Genomic DNA, 17,681 nt, shown 5'->3' with positions numbered 1-17,681 from the left:
GGAACATGAGGAGGGAACTTCTTCACTCAGAGGGTGGTGAGAGTGTGGGATCAGCTGCCAGTGGTGGATGTGGGGGCGCTTTCAAAACTTAAGGGATGTTTGGGGGGTGGGGGTGTAGAGGGCTACGGTCCAGGTGCCCATTGGGAGGGGGGAATGATGAGGACACCAGAGGATCCTGTCCTCCATGTTCCCAGGACTGGCAAGGGGGGGAGAGGGGGGAGGGGCAGGGAGGGAGTGATGAGGACACCAGGAGGTCCTGCCCTCCATGTTCCCAGGACTGGCGAGGGGGGAGGTGGAAGGGGGGAAGGGGGGAGGGGGAGAGAGGGGGAGGGCGGAGGGGGGAGGGGGAGAGAGGCGAGAGAGGGGCGATGGGGAGGGAGGGAGTGATGAGGACACCAAGGGGTCCTGCCCTCCATGTTCCCAGGACTGGCGAGGGGGGAGGGGGAAGGGGGGAGGGGGAGAGAGGGGGAGGGCAGAGGGGGGAGGGGGAGAGAGGGGAGAGAGGGGCAAGGGGGAGGGAGGGAGTGATGAGGACACTAGGGGGTCCTGCCCTCCATGTTCCCAGGACTGGCGAGGGGGGAGGGGGAGAGAGGGGGAGGGAGGAAGGGGAAGGGAGGGAGTGATGAGGACACCAGGGGGTCCTGCCCTCCATGTTCCCAGGACTGGCGAGGGGGGAGGGGGAGAGAGGGGGAGGGAGGAAGGGGAAGGGAGGGAGTGATGAGGACACCAGGGGGTCCTGCCCTCCATGTTCCCAGGACTGGCGAGGGGGAAGGGGGGAGGGGGAGAGAGGGGGAGGGGAGGGGGAGAGAGGGAGAGGGGGAAGGGGAGAGAGGGGCGAGGGGAAGGGAGGGAGTGATGAGGACACTAGGGGGTCCTGCCCTCCATGTTCCCAGGACTGGCAAGGGGGGAAGGGGAAGGGAGGGGGGAAGGGAGGGGGAGAGAGGGAGGAGGGGAGAGGGGGAGGGGGGGTGAGGGGTAGGGAGGGAGTGATGAGGACACCAGGGTGTCCTGCCCTCCATGTTCCCAGGACTGGCGAGGGGGGAGGGGGAGAGAGGGGGAGGGGGAAGGGGAGAGAGGGGCGAGGGGAAGGGAGGGAGTGATGAGGACACCAGGGGGTCCTGCCCTCCCTGTTCCCAGGACTGGCGAGGGGGAAGGGGGGAGGGGGAGAGAGGGGGAGGGGGAAAGGGAGAGAGGGGCGAGGGGAAGGGAGGGAGTGATGAGGACACTAGGGGGTCCTGCCCTCCATGTTCCCAGAACTGGCAAGGGTGGAAGGGGAAGGGAGGGGGGGAGAGAGGGGGGAGAGAGGGGGAGGGGAGGGGGAGGGGAGGGAGAGGGGGAGAGGGAGAGGGGGGAGAGGGGGGAGAGGGGGGAGAGGGAGAGGGGGGAGGGGGAGGGGGAGAGGGGGGAGGGGGAGGGGGAGAGGGGGGAGGGGGAGGGGAGAGGGGGGAGGGGGAGGGGGGAGGGGGAGAGGGAGAGGGGGGAGGGGGAGAGGGAGAGGGGGGAGGGGGAGAGGGAGAGGGGGAGAGGAAGAGAGGGGGGAGGGGGAGAGAGGGGGAGAGGGGGAGAGGGGGGAGAGGGAGAGAGGAGGGAGAGGGAGAGAGGGGGAGAGGGGGAGAGGGAGAGAGGGGGGAGGGGGAGGGGGAGAGGGAGAGAGGGGGGAGGGGGAGAGGGAGAGAGGGGGAGGGGGAGGGGGAGGGAGAGAGGGGGAGGGGGAGGGGGAGAGGGAGGGGGAGGGGGAGGGGGAGGGGAAGGGGAAGAGAGGGAGTGATGAGAACACCAGAGGGTCCTGCCTTCAGGCTCAGTCTTAAGAATAAATTGGATAGGTACATGGATGGGAGAGGTCAGGAGGGTTATGGACTGGGTGCAGATCAATGGGACTAGCGGAATCAAGTTTCGGCACAGACTAGAAGAGCCGAATGGCCTGTTTTCTGTGCGGTAGGGTTCTATGGTTCCATGTTGGCAGGACTGGGGGGGGGTGGGGAGAGGGTGAGCCGGAGAGGTGAGGCGGGTGAGAGATGCGGGCACCAGAACAGAGGGAAAAGAGACTCAGGTCACAGACTACCGAGAGAAAAGGGTGAGGGAGCCGTAGGGGCGGTGAGGATGGAGCGCCACGCTGCGGGAGGGGGAATGAGGGAGCGCAGCACCGTGGAAGCGCCACGGGAGGGGGCGGCGAAGCAGCGGGAGCCGCCGATGAACCTTCAGCTCATGAGGGCGGAATCTCGCCGTGCCTTGGGTCGGCCGGCTGCCCTGCGATGCAGGCTGCGGGGGGCTGGAGGGCGCTCACGCTCCGGGACGGGGCCGGCGGCTGCACACGGGAAACACCCCGACACCAGGGAGGGGGAGGATCCCGGTCTCCGCCTCCTGACCACATTTATGTAACGCGGGGGGAGGAAAGTCGTAACGCCGTCGTCACGGACACTCAGCTCCTCCGCCGCTACTCCGGCCAGAGGGATCTCCCTCCCGCGGCCCGCCAATGGAGCGCCCGGCTCTGCCTGCCGCCCCCGGGACGGTCCGCAGAAAGACTCTGGGAGCCAGCCGCCCGCTCTGAGCGCCCGGGGAGGCGGCATCAAACCGCCGGGCTGCACAGCGCCGAGCGGTTTCAGAGCGCTTCGCGTCGAGATCGGGCGATTTCAAAGTTTGCAGTGCAGACTGGCGTTCTGAAAAAACTTTTACCGAAAGTTCTGGCCTTCTGAACGACGTTGTGTTGTGAAGATTGTGCTGTGTATGAGATAGCCCGTCAGTCAGAGAACGACGTCCAAGCGACCATTTGCAAGGAGTTCCCTCGCAAAGCCTTGGGTCCTCTTGCTTTGTAGCCGGTCCCTTTGCAGCAGCGGCCGGATGGAGCCTGACAACCCCGGCATGGAGACCCCAGGTTGCCCGGAAGGCGGACCCGAATGCCAGGACCGGCTCGGGGGCTCCCCGGGTGAGGAGGACCCGTCCTCGCCGCCGGAGCCCGGCTCCGGTGCTCCCCGCGGCCAAGGGGGCGAGGTCCCGGGCGGCGAGGAGGCGAGGAAGGGAAGGAAGGACACCTCGAAGGTGAGGTCCTCCACCTCGTCCACCTCCTCCCTCAGCTACTCGTCCCTCGAGTCGGACGACGATGTGTTCAGCGACGAGGAGCCGAGGCGGCGGGGCATTCTGAGGAAGGTGAGAGCGCTCTGCAGATGTCCCCGGTCCCCCCGTCCCCTCTGTTCCCCCCCCGGTCCCCCCGTCCCCTCTGTTCCCCCCCCCGGTCCCCCCGTCCCCTCTTCCCCCCCCGGTCCCCCCGTCCCCTCTGTTCCCCCCCCGGACCCCCGTCCCCTCTGTTCCCCCCCCCGGTCCCCCCGTCCCCTCTTCCCCCCCCCGGTCCCCCCGTCCCCTCTGTTCCCCCCCCCGGTCCCCCCGTCCCCTCTTCCCCCCCCGGTCCCCCCGTCCCCCCTGTCCCTCCCGGTTCCCCCGATCCCCCCGTCCCCTCTGTTCCCCCCCCCCGGTCCCCCCGTCCCCTCTGTTCCCCCCCCCCGGGCCCCCCGTCCCCTCTGTTCCCCCCCCCCGGTCCCCCCGTCCCCTCTGTTCCCCCCCCCGGTCCCCCCGTCCCCTCTGTCCCTCCCGGTTCCCCCGTCCCCCCATCCCCTCTCCCCCCAAGTGGTGTTCTGGTTCTCTCTCCCTCTACAGTGGAGATTCTGCCTGGGTGACCTGGTGGAGGGGTGAAGATGCGGGGTAGTTAGCAGAGAGGGTTACTGGAACACTCACAGGAGTGACCTCAGATTTCGGGAAAGATTCACTTTGGTCCCGAGAACGTAGAAGACCGAGAGGAGATCTGATGGAGGGGTTCAGACAGGGTGAATGCAAGCAGGTTGGGTGGGGCTACAACTGGGGGTCATGGGTTAAGGGTGAAAAGTTTGAGGCGCGTGGTGGGGGAGAGGGTAAACTACTTCACTCTGAGGATGGTGAGGGTGTGGAAGGAGCTGTCAGTGCGGGTAGTGCTTGGGAACTCAATATCAAGTCTAAGAGAAGTTTGGCTAGGTGCGTGGCTGGGAGGGGAGTGGTAGCAGGGCCATGGGAGTGGACAGAGTTGGACGTGGGCCTGTTTCAGTCACTTTGATTTTACAACATGTGTTGTGAAATACCCAGTTTTGGGGCAGCAGGACAATAAAGGGTGGATACCAGACTCCATGCTAAGGGGCAATTGCCCAGCTCGTGCCTCCTCCACTCGGTAAGATGCCCTGCCTTCCCCAAGTGCTGGCCAATGAGATGAGCGCAGTGGGCTACCCACTGGCCAGTGGGCCGAAAGGCCTGCTGAGGGGCTGTGGCTGTACAACAGCAGTAACTGCCATGCCCTGCCCAGATCCTCGCTGGCCTGTTAGGACACCCTGGGGTTGTACCACCCTTCCAAACCATGGCCTCTGCCTGACCCAGTGCCGTGCCCACATTAGGAAACCATCCAGCAGGAGGCTGTTCAACCATTCCTTCCAGGGGGATCCCAATCCCTGACCTTTCACCTTGCTGCTTCTCTTCCTGCAGCCCCCCCCCCAAAATCTCCAACTCTCAGTGGCTGTCCCTCCGTATCTGTGTGATTGGGAATTTCGGATGTTGGGAGAAGTTCCTAAACCCCACCCCCTCCCTGTCTCATTACCCCTCCTCCTTGGACTGTGTCCATCTCCCTCCCCACCCACCCAGGGACAACGCCCAGTGCATACTGGAGTGCTCGCGCGGACTCTCGCTGCGAGATTGGGGTTTCCCGTGTGGATAACGGGGTGTGCTGGGGGCGCGGTAGTCAGCCAGTTAGAGGGCTGGTAACTCACTCCTAATCCCACACCCTCAGGGCTACCGCACGTCACATCGCGCTGGAGTCGTAGGGAACTGCGGCTCAGAGGCAGGCCCTGAGTCCAGTCAGTGAATCCACCTCATCCAGTAACCACACCCCTCCTGCCTCCTGTCCACGTACCGATCCAGATTTCTCTGGAGCGCTGAAATCGAGCCCACAGCCCCACTCTCGCCACCCTGTGAACGAAGACCTTCCTCCTCGTGCTCCTCTGAAGCATTTCACCTTTCAGCCTTGACCCATGACCTCTGGTTGTCGTGTCACCCAACCTCAGTGGGGGAAAAGAAACCCATCTATGCACCTCATAATTTTTATACATCTGTCGAATCTCCCTTCAATATTCTACATTCCAGGGAATGAAATCCGAACCTGTTCAAGCCTTCCTTCCAGCTCAGGACCCCCAGTCCTGACGGCATCCTTGTACGTTGTCTCTGTACTCTTTCCACCTTGTTTCAATTGCCTGCCTCTCCTGTACGTAGGTGACCAGAGCTGCGGACAATGCACCAAAACGGGCCTCGCCAGCATCTTACACAACTTCAACATAACACCCCATCTCCCCTAGTCGATTCTTTGATCGAAATTGGGTTTATTGTCACTGGTATGTGTCATGAAATTTGTTAACTTAGCACCAGCTCAATGCAATACATAATACAGAAGAAAAAAAATAATAAATCAATTTCCAGTATACACATATTGAATAAAAATTGTGCAAAAAACAAATAATTATATATTACAAAAGTGAGGTAGTGTCCAAGGGTTCAATGTCCATTTAGGAATCAGATGTCAGAGGGGAAGAAGCTGTTCCTGAATCGCTGAGTGAGTGCCTTCAGGCTTCTGTACCTCCTCCCTGATGGTAACAGTGAGAAAAGGACATGTCCTGGGTGCTGGAGGTCCTTAATAATGGATGCTGCCTTTCTGAGACACTGCTCCCTGAAGATGTCCTGGGTACTTTGTAGGCTGGTACCCAAGATGGAGCTGACTAGATTTACAACCCTCTGCAGCTTCCTCTGGTCCTGTGCAGTAGCCCCTCCATACTAGACAGTGAAGGCCAATCTGCCAAAAGTTTCCACCAGCATTTTTTGTGTGTCCCCCATTTCTTTCTTTTTTCTTCTTCTCTCTCTGTCCCTCTCACAATCACTCCTTGCCTGCTCTCCATCTTCCTCTGGGCTCCCCTCCCTCTTTCTTTCTCCCTAGGCCTCCCGTCCCATGATTTTCCCCCTTCTCCAACTCTGTATCGTTTTTGCCAATCACCTGTCCAGCTCTTGGCTCCATCCCTCCCCCTCCTGTCTTCTCCTATCATTTCGGATCTCCCCCTCCCCCTCCCACTTTCAAATCTCTTACTAGCTCTTCCTTCAGTTAGTCCTGACGAAGGGTCTCAGCCCGAAACGCCGACTGTACCTCTTCCTGGAGATGCTGCCTGGCCTGCTGCGTTCCACCGGTGTTTTGTGTGTGTTGCCAACACTTGTTTGTGCATTTGCAGTTGTCCCAGATCTTTCCCAGTGAATTTAAAGGCAGTTGTTCCAGATCCTGGTTCCCATTCCCGACCAGCAGATGCACCAGATTTTGGAATATCAGGATTCCCAAACTGCCAGAATGTCGTAGTTTTCTTTCGGAGCACCGACGCTTCCGAAAACTCCTGACCTGCTGGGTTCCTCCGTGGATTGTCTCCTGCTTGGTGTTTGTGTGTAGAATGGAAAAAAACTTAAGACAGGTCTTTCAGCTCACCATGGTCATTAAGTACCCCCATCACCCAGGACATGCCCTCTTCTCATTGTTACCGTCCGGGAGGAGGTACAGGAGCCTGAAGACACACACTCAACGATTCAGGAACAGCTTCTTCCCCTCGGTCATCAGATTTCTGAAGGGACATTAAACCCATAAACACTACCTCACTACTTTTTATATTTAATTTTGAACTACTTATTTAACTACTTGATATCTCTACTTGCTGTAATTCAATTTTTATTGTGCATTGCATTGTACCGCTGTCGCAAGGACTACAAATTTCGCAACGGTTGCTGGTGACGTTAAACCTGATTGTGATGACACAGAGTCCTGTCTGCCTGCACACGGTCCCATGTTCCCCCGTCCCCCACACATTCGTGTGCCTCTCAAACTCCTCTGCGATCCCCTGTGACCGTCGCACTATATTCCGGAACGGCTCAGGAACGCCGGCCTGCGCCGGACCCACTAAACCAGCAAGCAGGAACACCAGATTCTGCAGATGCTGGAGATCCAGGTCAGGCAGCATCTACAGAAATAAATCAATGTTTTGGGCTGAGACCCGGCACCAGTCCTTCAAGACTGCTGCTTTAAAGAGGGAACATCGACTCAGACTATGAGAGGCCTGCATTGGGCATTTTCATGGCTTACAAGGGGCACCACTAGACACTAGAGCAATGTGTGGTTAAGTGCCTTGCTCAAGGACACAAACACGCTGCCACAGCTGAGGCTCGAGCTAGCGACCTTCAGATCACTAGGCGAGCGCCTTAACCACTTGGCCACGTGCCCAACACAAACTTACATCCGTAATTAAACTAACTTCTACCTCCATTCTCTGCGTGCTGAGCGCCTCTGGCGTTGGCCTCCATCGCCACTCCTAGCAGCACATCTCCTGCACTCCACCTCTCTGTGTGTAAAAAGACTTGGCCCGCACACCAGCTTTGAGCCCACCTCCTCTCCACTGAAATGCATGCCCTCTGGTATCAGCCGTTTTGACCCTGGGGAAAAGGCTCCATCTGCTCCCTATCCTTGCCTCTCGTAACCTAGTGTACTCAGAGGTCACTTTATTAGGTACCCCTGTACACCTGCTCTTTAATGCAAACATCTAATCTGTCAGTCGCGTCAGATGCATAAAACCATGCAGGCATGGTCAAGAGGTTCAGTTGTTGTTCAGACCGAACGTCAGAATCGGGGAGAAATGTGATCCAACTGACTTTGATTGTTGGTGCCAGACAGGGTGGTTTGAGTATCTCAGAAACTGCTGACCTCCTGGGGTTTCCACGCACAACAGTCTCTAGACCTTACAGAGAATGGTGTGAAAACACCCAGTGGGTGGCAGTTCTGTGGGTGGAAATGCCTTGTTAATGAGAGAGGTCAGAGGAGAATGGCCAGACTGGTTCAAGCTGACAGTAACTCGGATAACCACACGTTACAACAGTGATGTGCAGAGGAGCAACTCTGAACACACAACATGTCGAATCTTGAAGTGGTCGGGCTACTGCAGCAGAAGACCACAGACTCAGTGGCCACTTTATTAGGTACAGGAGGAGTGAATGACGTGGCTACTGGGGGTAAACCCCTATCAGATCCCAGTGGTTGAATGCGCTGTAATGGTCGTGACGTGGGTGGCTGTAGGAAGATCTGTAACCTTGAGGCTGGTCGGGTTTTGTCGGAGGGGGTGAGGGAAGCTGGATTTACCTCGGACCGAAGGGAAGCAGATTTCCTTGGCCTGTGCCTGCAGCAGCTCCCTTAAGCTATAAGAAGGGAACAGATAAAATATGGGGGCAAGCTAGCCAATAGAATAAAGCAGGATTTTAAAAGTTTCTCTCAGTTATGGTAAAAAAAAAATAAAAGGGAGGTGGGAGTTGATATTGGACCACTGGAAAATGATGCTGGGGAGGTAGCAATGGGGGACAAAGAGATGGCAGATGAACTTAATGGGTACCTTGCTTCAGTCCTCACTGTGGAAGACACGAGCAGTGTGCCAGAGGGCCGTGAGTGTTGGGGAGCAGAAGTGAGTGCAAAGGAAAAAGTGGTGGGCAAACTGAAAGGTCTTAAGTTGGATAAGTCACCTGGACCAGATAGACTACATCCCAGAGTCCTGAGAGAGGTTGCTGAAGAGATCGTGGATGCTTTGGTCATGATCTTTCAAGAATCATTTGATTCTGGCAAGGTCCCAGAGGACTGGAAAATTGCAAATGTCACTCCGCTCTTTAAGAAGGGAGGAAGGCAAAAGAAAGGAAAATATAGGGCAGTTAGCCTAACCTCAGTGGTTGGGAAAGTTTTGGAGTCCATTAAGGATGAGGTTTCAGGTACTTGGAGACTAATGATAAAATAAGTCAAAGTCAGCATGATTTCTGTAAAAGGAAATCTTGCCTGACAAATCTGTTAGAGTTCTTCGAGGAAGTAACAAGCAGGGCGGAGAAAGGAGAGGCAGTGGATGTCATTTACTTGGATTTTCAGAAGGTATTTGATAAGGTGCCACACATGAGGCTGCTTAACAATATAAAATCCTGCCGCGTTACAGGAAAGATACTGGCCTGGATAAGGGGACGGCTGACAGGCAGGAGGCAGCGAGTGGGAATAAAGGGGGGGGTGGGCTTTACTGGTTGGCTGCCAGTGACTGATGGTGTTCCTCAGGGGTCAGTATTGGGACCGCTACTTTTCACATTGTTTGTCAATGATTTAGATAATGGAATTGATGGCTTTGTGGCAAAGTGTGCAGATGATATGAAGATAGGTGGAGGGGTAGGTAGTGCTGAGGAAGCAATGCGATTGCAGCAGGACTTGGACAAATTGAAAGAATGGGCAAAAAAGTGGCAGATGGAATACAGTATTGGGAAATGTATGATAATGTATTTTGGTAAAAGGAACAAAAGTGCGGACTATTATCTAAATGGGGAGAAGGTTCAAACATCAGAGGTGCAGAGGGACTTAGGAGTCCTCGTGCAAGACACCCAGAAGGTTAACTTACAGGTTGAGTCTATGGTAAAGAAGGCAAATGCAATATTGGCATTTATTTCAAGGGGAATAGAATATAAAAGTGAGGAGATAATGCTGAGCCTTTATATGACACTAGTCAGGCTGCACTTGGAGTATTGTCAACAGTTTTGGGCCCCATATCTCAGAAAGAATGTGTTGTTATTGGAGAGAGTCCAGAGAAGGCTCAGAAGAATGCTTCTGGGATTGAAGGGGTTAACATATGAGGAGTGTTTGGCAGCTTTGGGCCTGTACTCACTGGAATTTAGAAGAATGCAGGGGATCTTATTGTAACCTACCGAATGTTGAAAGAACTGGTTAGGGTGGATGTGGAGAGGATGTTTCCTGTGGTGGGGGTATCCGGAACAAGAGGGCACAGCCTCAAAACTGAGGGGTGACCTTTTAGAACAGAGGTAAGGAGGAATTATTTTTAGCCAGAGAGTGGTGAATCTGTGGAATGCTTCACCACAGACTGCGGTGGAGGGCAAGTCCGTGGGTATATTTAGAGTGGAAGTTGATAGTTTCCTGATTGGTCAGGGCATCAAAGGATATGGTGAGAAAGTAGGTATTTGGGGTTGAATGGGCTGTGCAGAGGACATTGAGCAGGGTGTTGCTGGATTTCGAGAGCCTGAGTTACGGGCACAGGTTTGGCAAGTTGTTTAATTCATTGGAGTGTAAAAGACAGGAGAAATCTGAGAGGTGTATGCGGTATAAATGGGATAAAGGTGCACAGTTTCGTTCTCAGGATAGGGGTATCCAAAATTAGATCCAAGTACAAAGATCCCTCAAAGTTACCCGGCAAGTTGATCGGGTGGTGAAGCAGGCGTATGGGGTGTTGGAGTTCATTAATCGGGGGATTGAGTTCGAGAGCATGAGGTAACATTATGGCTCTATAAAACTCTAGTTAGACCACGCTTGGAGTTTTGTGTTGAGTTCAGGAAAGATGTGGAAGCTTTAGACAGGGTGCAGAGGAGATTTACCAGGATGCTGCCTGGATTAGAGAGGGTGCAGAGGAGGTTTACCACGATGCTGCCTGGATTAGAGAGGGTGCAGAGGAGATTCACCAGGATGCTGCCTGGATTAGAGAGGGTGCAGAGGAGATTTACCAGGATGCTGCCTGGATTGGAGAGGGTGCAGAGGAGATTCACCAGGATGCTGCCTGGATTAGAGAGGGTGCAGAGGAGATTTACCAGGATGCTGCCTGGATTAGAGAGGGTGCAGAGGAGATTCACCAGGATGCTGCCTGGATTGGAGAGGGTGCAGAGGAGATTCACCAGGATGCTGCCTGGATTAGAGAGGGTGCAGAGGAGATTTGCCAGGAGGCTGCCTGGATTAGAGAGGGTGCAGAGGAGATTTACCAGGATGCTCCCTGGATTAGAGAGGCTGCAGAGGAGATTTACCAGGATAATGCCTGGATTAGAGAGGGTGCAGAGGAGATTTACCAGGATGCTGCCTGGATTAGAGAGGGTGCAGAGGAGATTCACCAGGACGCTGCCTGGATTAGAGAGGGTGCAGAGGAGATTTACCAGGATGCTGCCTGGATTAGAGAGCATGTCTGATGAGGATAGGTTGAGCGAGCTAAGTCTTTTCTCTGGAGTGAAGGAGGATGAGAGGTGACTTGATAGAAATGTACAAGATGATACAAGGCACAGATCAAGTGGACAGCTAAAGATTTTATCCTAGGGCAGAAATGGCTAATATGGAGGGGGCAGAATTTTAAGGTGATTGGAGGAAAAAGTCTCGGGGGGGGGGTGGGGGAGATGTCAGAGGTAGGTTCTTCACACAAAGAGTGGTGGGTGTGTGGGACGTCCTGCCGGGGTGGTGTAGAGACAGATACATTAGGGACATTTAAGGTGATCGGGGGTAAGTGGTGGGTGTGTGGGACGTCCTGCCAGGGGTGGTGTAGAGACAGATACATTAGGGACATTTAAGGTGATCGGGGGTAAGTGGTGGGTGTGTGGGACGTCCTGCCGGGGTGGTGTAGAGACGGATACATTAGGGACATTTAAGGTGATCGGGGGTAAGTGGTGGGTGTGTGGAACGTCCTGCCAGGGGTGGTGTGGAGACAGATACATTAGGGACGTTTAAGGTGATGGGGGGTAAGTGGTGGGTGTGTGGAACGTCCTGCCAGGGGTGGTGTAGAGACAGATACATTAGGGACATTTAAGGTGATGGGGTGGGTGTGTGGAATGTCCTGCCAGGGGTGGTGTAGAGACAGATACATTAGGGACATTTTAGAGACTCTTAAGATTGGTGCATGGATGATAGAAAAATGGAGGGCAGTGTTGGAGGGAAGGGTTAGATTGACCTTAGAGTGGGTTAAAGGGTTAGCACAACATTGTGGGCCGAATGGCCTGAACTGTTCAATGTTGTACACTTTATTCTGCATTCTGTTATTGTTTTACCTTGTTCCACCTCCGCACACTGTGTAATGATCTGGTCTGTATGAGCAATGAATGACAAGCTCCTCAATCTATCTCCGGTGTGACAATAATACATTGGTTCCAAAGCCTATCCTTCCCCCCCCCCCCCGCCTCTGTCACTATTTCCCCTCCTCCATTTCTCAACCCCCACCCTCCACCCGTGCCTCTGTCACTATTTCCCCTCCTCCCAATTGGGAAACCATCCAATTCCGGTTCAGGAGGGTGGAAACTTCCTTGTTTTAGAGTGAGGTTTCCCGGGGGGTGTGGACGGGACGGCAGAGGGATTCCTGATTTCATCATTGGGGGACTCCCCGCTCCACCCTGCTCCTTCTGGAGATGATTGACACCATGCCCCACTTCCCCTGTAGGAGAGGAACCCTTCGGCACCCACCAGTAAAACCGAAACCAAGAAGTAGCTCTTGTAGAAGAGAGTGAGACCTCCAGACGGCTATGGCGGCTGGGATATCTCACCACCACCGAGACGTACGGCCTGCTTGTTCTCCTGGGTTGGGGCGAGGAAGTCACATTCCAGCTGTTCAGACTTGTTGGGTCACAAAAGACATCGGAGCAGAACCGGCCCATTCAGCCCATCGAGTCTGCTCTGACATTCCTACATGGCTGATCGATTTCCCTCGCAACCCCAGTCTCCTGCCTCCTCCCCGTAACCTTTCACACCCTGACTTACCAAGAATCCGTCAACCAAATACGCCCAGTGACTCAGCCTGCACAGCTGCCTGTGGTAACGAATTCCACAGATTCGCCACTGTCAAGGCAAAAGAAATTTCTCCTCTTCTCCGTTCTAAGTGGACATCCCTCTATTCTGAGGCTGTGCCCTCTGAACCTTGACTCCCCCACTTTTGAGGCCTTTCAATATTCAACAGGCTTCAATGAGCTCTCTCTCATTCAGCAAATACAGTCCAGAGCCACCTAATGCTCCTCATACGACAAGCCTTTAAACCTTCTGGAATAATCTTCGTGAGCCTTCTCCAATGTCAGCTCACCCTTTCTTCGGTTAGGAACAAAACTGCTCTCAGTGAGGCCTCACCAACGCCTTATAAAGTCTCAGCATTACTTCCTTGCTTTTGTATTCTAGTCCTCGTGAAATGAATGCTAACATTGCATTTGCCTTCCTCACCACCGACTCAACCTGCAAGTTAACCTTCAGGGAATCCTGCACAAGGACTCCCACGTCCCTTTGCACCTTCAGATTTTTGAATTTTCTCCCCATTTAGGAAACAGTCTACACTTTCATTCCTTTTGCCAAAGTGTATGCCCACACATTTCCCAACATCGTATTCCATCTGCCACTTCTTTGTCCATTCTCCTAATCTGTCTGAGTCCTTCTATAATCTCCCTGCTTCCTCAGCACTACCTGCCCCACCACATATTTTCGTATCGTCTGCAAACTTTGCAACAAAGCCATCAATTCCATCATCCAAATCATTGACATATAAAATAAAAATAATTGGTCCCAACACAGACCCCTGTGGAACTCCAACCAGAAAAGGCTCCCTTTATTCCCACTCCTGGCCTCCTGCCCATCAGCCACTTTATCCATGCTAGAATCTTTCCTGTAATATCATGGGCTCGTAACTTAAGCAGCCTCACGTGTGGCACCTTGTCAAAGGCCTTCTGAAAGTCCAACTCCACAACACCAACTGATTCTCCTTTGTCTCTCCCGCTTGTTATTTCTTCAAAGAATTCCGACAGATTTGTCAGGCAAGATTTTCCCTTGAGGAGACCATGCTGACAATGGCCTATTTTATCGTGTGCCTCCAAGAACCCCAAAAATTCATTCCTCAACAATCATCTCCCACATTTTCCCAACTGCTGAGGTCAGGCTAACTGGCCTATAATTTGCTTCGTTCTGCCTCCCTCCCTTCTTGAAGAGTGGGGCGATATTTGTAATTTTCCAGTCCTTTGGAACCATTCCAGAAGCGAGTGATTCTTGAAAGATCATTACTAATGCCTCCACGATCCCTTCGGAACCCCGGGTCCTGGTGACGTATCTACCGTCAGCTTCCCAAGCACCTTTTCCTTTGTAACGGTAACTTCGCACTCTTCTGACTCCTGTAGCTCGTAAAGCTATGGCGGACTGCTGGTGTCTTCCACAGTGAAGCCTGATGCGAAATACTTCCTCAGCTCGTCCAAGGCTGTCTCCTTGTTGGATCCTGACGTCAGGCGGGGTTTGTGCCTGGAGTCTGGCCATCTGGGTGCTCCGGTGCCTTCCCACACCCCAATGACGAGCCATATCAGTGCCTCTCGGTGTGTGGGTGGGGGGTAGTGTATGGGAACGTGGGGAGAATGGCTGATGGACGATCTGCACAGACCGAAGAGCCCCGTTCTGCTTTGTGCTTCTCGACAACTTCCCGAATGTTTCCCCAGCTTCACGCCAATGCACTTTCCCGACCGTCCCTCTCACCCCACCCCACCACTCCCCTCTCTCCGGGCAGGAAAACTAGCAGGGGTAACTTCTAAACAAGTTCCAAGTAAATTTATTATCAAAGTACATGTACGTCACCATCTGCCATCGCCAGGTCAGTTTTCTCGCGGGCATTCTCAATAAATCCAATCACCATAACAGAATCAATGCCAGATCGCACCAGCCAAATAACAAACTGTGGAAATTTTAAAAGAGAAAGAAAGAATAGTAAATAGGGAAAAAGTACTGAGAAATTGAGCTCGGGAGTCCTTGAGAGTGAGTCCATAGTTTGAGGGGGAAGTTGGATTGTCCTGTGGGCTAGCACAGGTCGAGGGGCTGAGTAGTTCTGGTCAAGGGAGCAGTGTGGATGGAGCATTACCCGCCCACGGGGGAGATGGCGAGAATGGGTGAGGGGGGGGAGAGAGAACACGCGAGAGGGGGAGAGAGGATGTATAAGAGAGGGACAGAGTTCTACATGGGGGAGAGAGAGAGAGAGAGAGAGAGAGAGACACAGAGAGAGACTGAGTCGTCCCCAGCTAGGGTGTGTGTTTGTGTGTGAGAGAGGGAGACTGACTGTGTGTGTTTGTGTGTGTGCATGTATGTGAGAGAGACTGTGTCCGAGAAGCTGTGTGTGTGTGTGTGTGTGTGTGTGTGTGTGTGTGTGTGTGTGTTTGAGAGAGAGATTGTTTTATCACGGCCATCCTATTGTCGAAACGTCTGGAAGGAATTTTAAATACTATTGTCTGTGCGGGCTCTGACCTGAATCCAGGTTCATTCGTTTGAATAACATACTGTCTAGATTACTCCCCAGATTGTCACTTTGTCGGGCTGGTATTTACATACAGGGATAAGCCAGTCTTGTTGGATTTGCTCGGGTCTGCTGAGCTGTTGTTCTTAATCCCGGATACAGAACCACCTCCTCCCCCTCCCCAGCGGCCGATGGTGTTGGAGGGGGCCGGTTGGTGAGGGCAGGCTTTTAGGCCCAGAGTAGGCCTCGCTGAGTCCCTGAAATCTCCACTGTACTGCCACCCTCCGAGTTTGACCCCTTGCATTAACCCCAGCACAGGAACAGGCCATTCAGCCCAATGGCTCCATGCTATCCAAGACGTCTTCTTGAGCTGGTCCCATTATCCACTAATCATCTAAATCAAGGGTTCCAAGCCATTTCTATACCATTTAACAGGGGATCCTTGGACTCCAAACTTCCAACTCCAAATGTTGCCCCTCAGCTCCCCTCTAACCTGAGGTTTGGAGTCCCTAACCCTGGGGAAATAACTGTGGCCCTGATGATATTGTACTCTGAGATCACCTTGTCTCCTACACTCCAAAAAAAAAATAACGTGCCAGCCTGCTCTGTCTCTCCCCTCGAGTCCTGGCAACATCCTCACAAACCTCCCCTGCAGTCTTCGCCCACAGAACTGCTGCTCGCTGGATGTTTTTGTTTGCATCATTCTTTGTAAACTCAACACTCTTGCGTGTGAAAATCCACCACATAAAGCGGCCACTGAGTGTATGTTCATGGCCTTCTGCTGCTGTAGCCCAATCACATCAGGGTTCAACGTGTTGTGTGTTCAGAGATGCTCTTCTGCACACCACTGTTGTAATGTGTGGTTATCTGAGTTACTTTATTTTACTTTATTGTCGCCAAACAATTGATACTAGAGCGTACAATCATCACAGCGATATTTGATTCTGCGCTTCCCGCTCCCTGGAGTACAAATTGATAGTGCATATTAAAATTTTAAATTATAAATCACAAATAGAAAATAGAAAAATGGGAAGTAAGGTCGTGCAAAAAAAACCGAGAGGCAGGTCCGGATATTCGGAGGGTACGGCCCAGATCCGGATCAGGATCCGTTCAGCAGTCTTATCACAGTTGGAAAGAAGCTGTTCCCAAATCTGGCCGTACCAGTCTTCAAGCTCCTGAGCCTTCTCCCGGAGGGAAGAGGGACGACAAGTGTGTTGGCTGGGTGGGTCGTGTCCTTGATTATCCTGGCAGCACTGCTCCGACAGCGTGCGGTGTAAAGCGAGTCCACAGTCACCTTCCTGTCAGTTTGGCCATTCTCCTCTGACCTCTGTCATTAACAAGGTGTTTTCACCCACAGAACTGCCGCTCACTCGATGTCTTTGGTTCCTCGTACCATTCTCTGTTTTATTCCCCCCAGTTCCTACCTACGTCCATGACACTTCACAGGCTCTGAATCTTTTCAAGGATTTCAAATTCACTGGCCCCCGTCATCTTATTTTCACGATGGGGTGTCCATCCCCCATACACCTCCATCCCCCACCAGGAAGGCCTCAAAGACACCAGGTCCAGCCCATTCCCCTCCACCACCACTCTCCTCCACCTAGCGGAACTTGTCCTCGCTCTAAACAATTTCTCCTTTGGCTCCTCCCACTTCCTTCAAACCAAAGGGGTAGCCATGGGCACTGGCTTGGGTCCCAGCCGTACCTGCCTGTTCGTCGGCTACGTGGAACAGTCCATGTTCCAAGCCTGCACTGGTGACTGTCCTGCACCTTTCCTACGCTACATCAACGACTGCATTGGTGCTGCTTCCTGCACCCATGCTGAACTCGTCCACTTCATCCACTTTGCCTCCAACTTCCACCCTGCCCTCAAATTCACCTGGTCCATTTCCGACACCTCCCTTCCCTTTCTCGATCTCTCTGTCTCTTTCTGGAGACAGCTTAGCTACTGATGTCTATTATAAACCTGGACTATACCTCATCCCACCCTGTTACTTGTAAAAACGCCATCCCCTTCTCTCAATTCCTCTGTTATCTCCACGTCTGCTCTGTGGAAGAGACTTTTCATTCTGAAACAAAGGAGATCTCCTTGTTCAAAGAAAGGGGCTTCCTTTCCTCCACCGTCAACGCTGCCCTCAACCGCATCTTTTCCATTTCACGCACGTCTGCTCTCACCACATCCTCCTACCACCCTACCACGGATAGGGTTCCTCTTGTCCTCACCTACCAGCCCGCCAGCCTCCAGGTGCGGTATATAATTCTCCGCAATGTCCGCCATCTCCAACGGGATCCCACCACCAAGTACATCTTCTTCCCCACCTCACTTCCGGCTTTCTGCTTTCCTCCGGGATCGCTCCCTCCATGATTCCCTTGTCCATTCGTCCCTCCCCACTGATCTCCCACCCGGCACTTATCCTTGCAAGTGGAACAAGTGCTACCCCTGACCCTACACCTCCACCCTCGCTACCATTCAGGGCCGCAAACCGTCCTTCCAGGTGGCGTGACACTTCTGCCGTGAGTCTGTTGGGGTCATATTCTGCGTGCGGTGCTCAAGCTGTGGCCTCCTGAGACCGGAGTAGGTTGGGAGACC

At 53.8% G+C, this 17,681-nt stretch overlaps 1 protein-coding gene across 1 annotated transcript in view; it reads left to right on the top strand.

Annotated features, from left to right (window-relative positions):
• The first annotated feature begins 2,395 nt into the window (after window positions 1-2,395).
• Window positions 2,396-17,681, top strand: part of LOC134339618 (inositol-trisphosphate 3-kinase B-like) — a 49,754-nt gene continuing 34,468 nt past the window's right edge. Inside the window, exon 1 of the mRNA XM_063036295.1 lies at window positions 2,396-3,144. Coding sequence (XP_062892365.1) covers window positions 2,839-3,144 — 306 coding nt within the window. The 5' untranslated portion in view covers window positions 2,396-2,838. The remainder of the gene's footprint in view (window positions 3,145-17,681) is intronic.

The sequence above is a fragment of the Mobula hypostoma genome, chromosome 30 (genome assembly GCF_963921235.1).
Source record: "Mobula hypostoma chromosome 30, sMobHyp1.1, whole genome shotgun sequence".
NCBI lineage: Eukaryota > Metazoa > Chordata > Chondrichthyes > Myliobatiformes > Myliobatidae > Mobula > Mobula hypostoma.
This window is presented reverse-complemented; position numbering and strand designations above follow the sequence as displayed.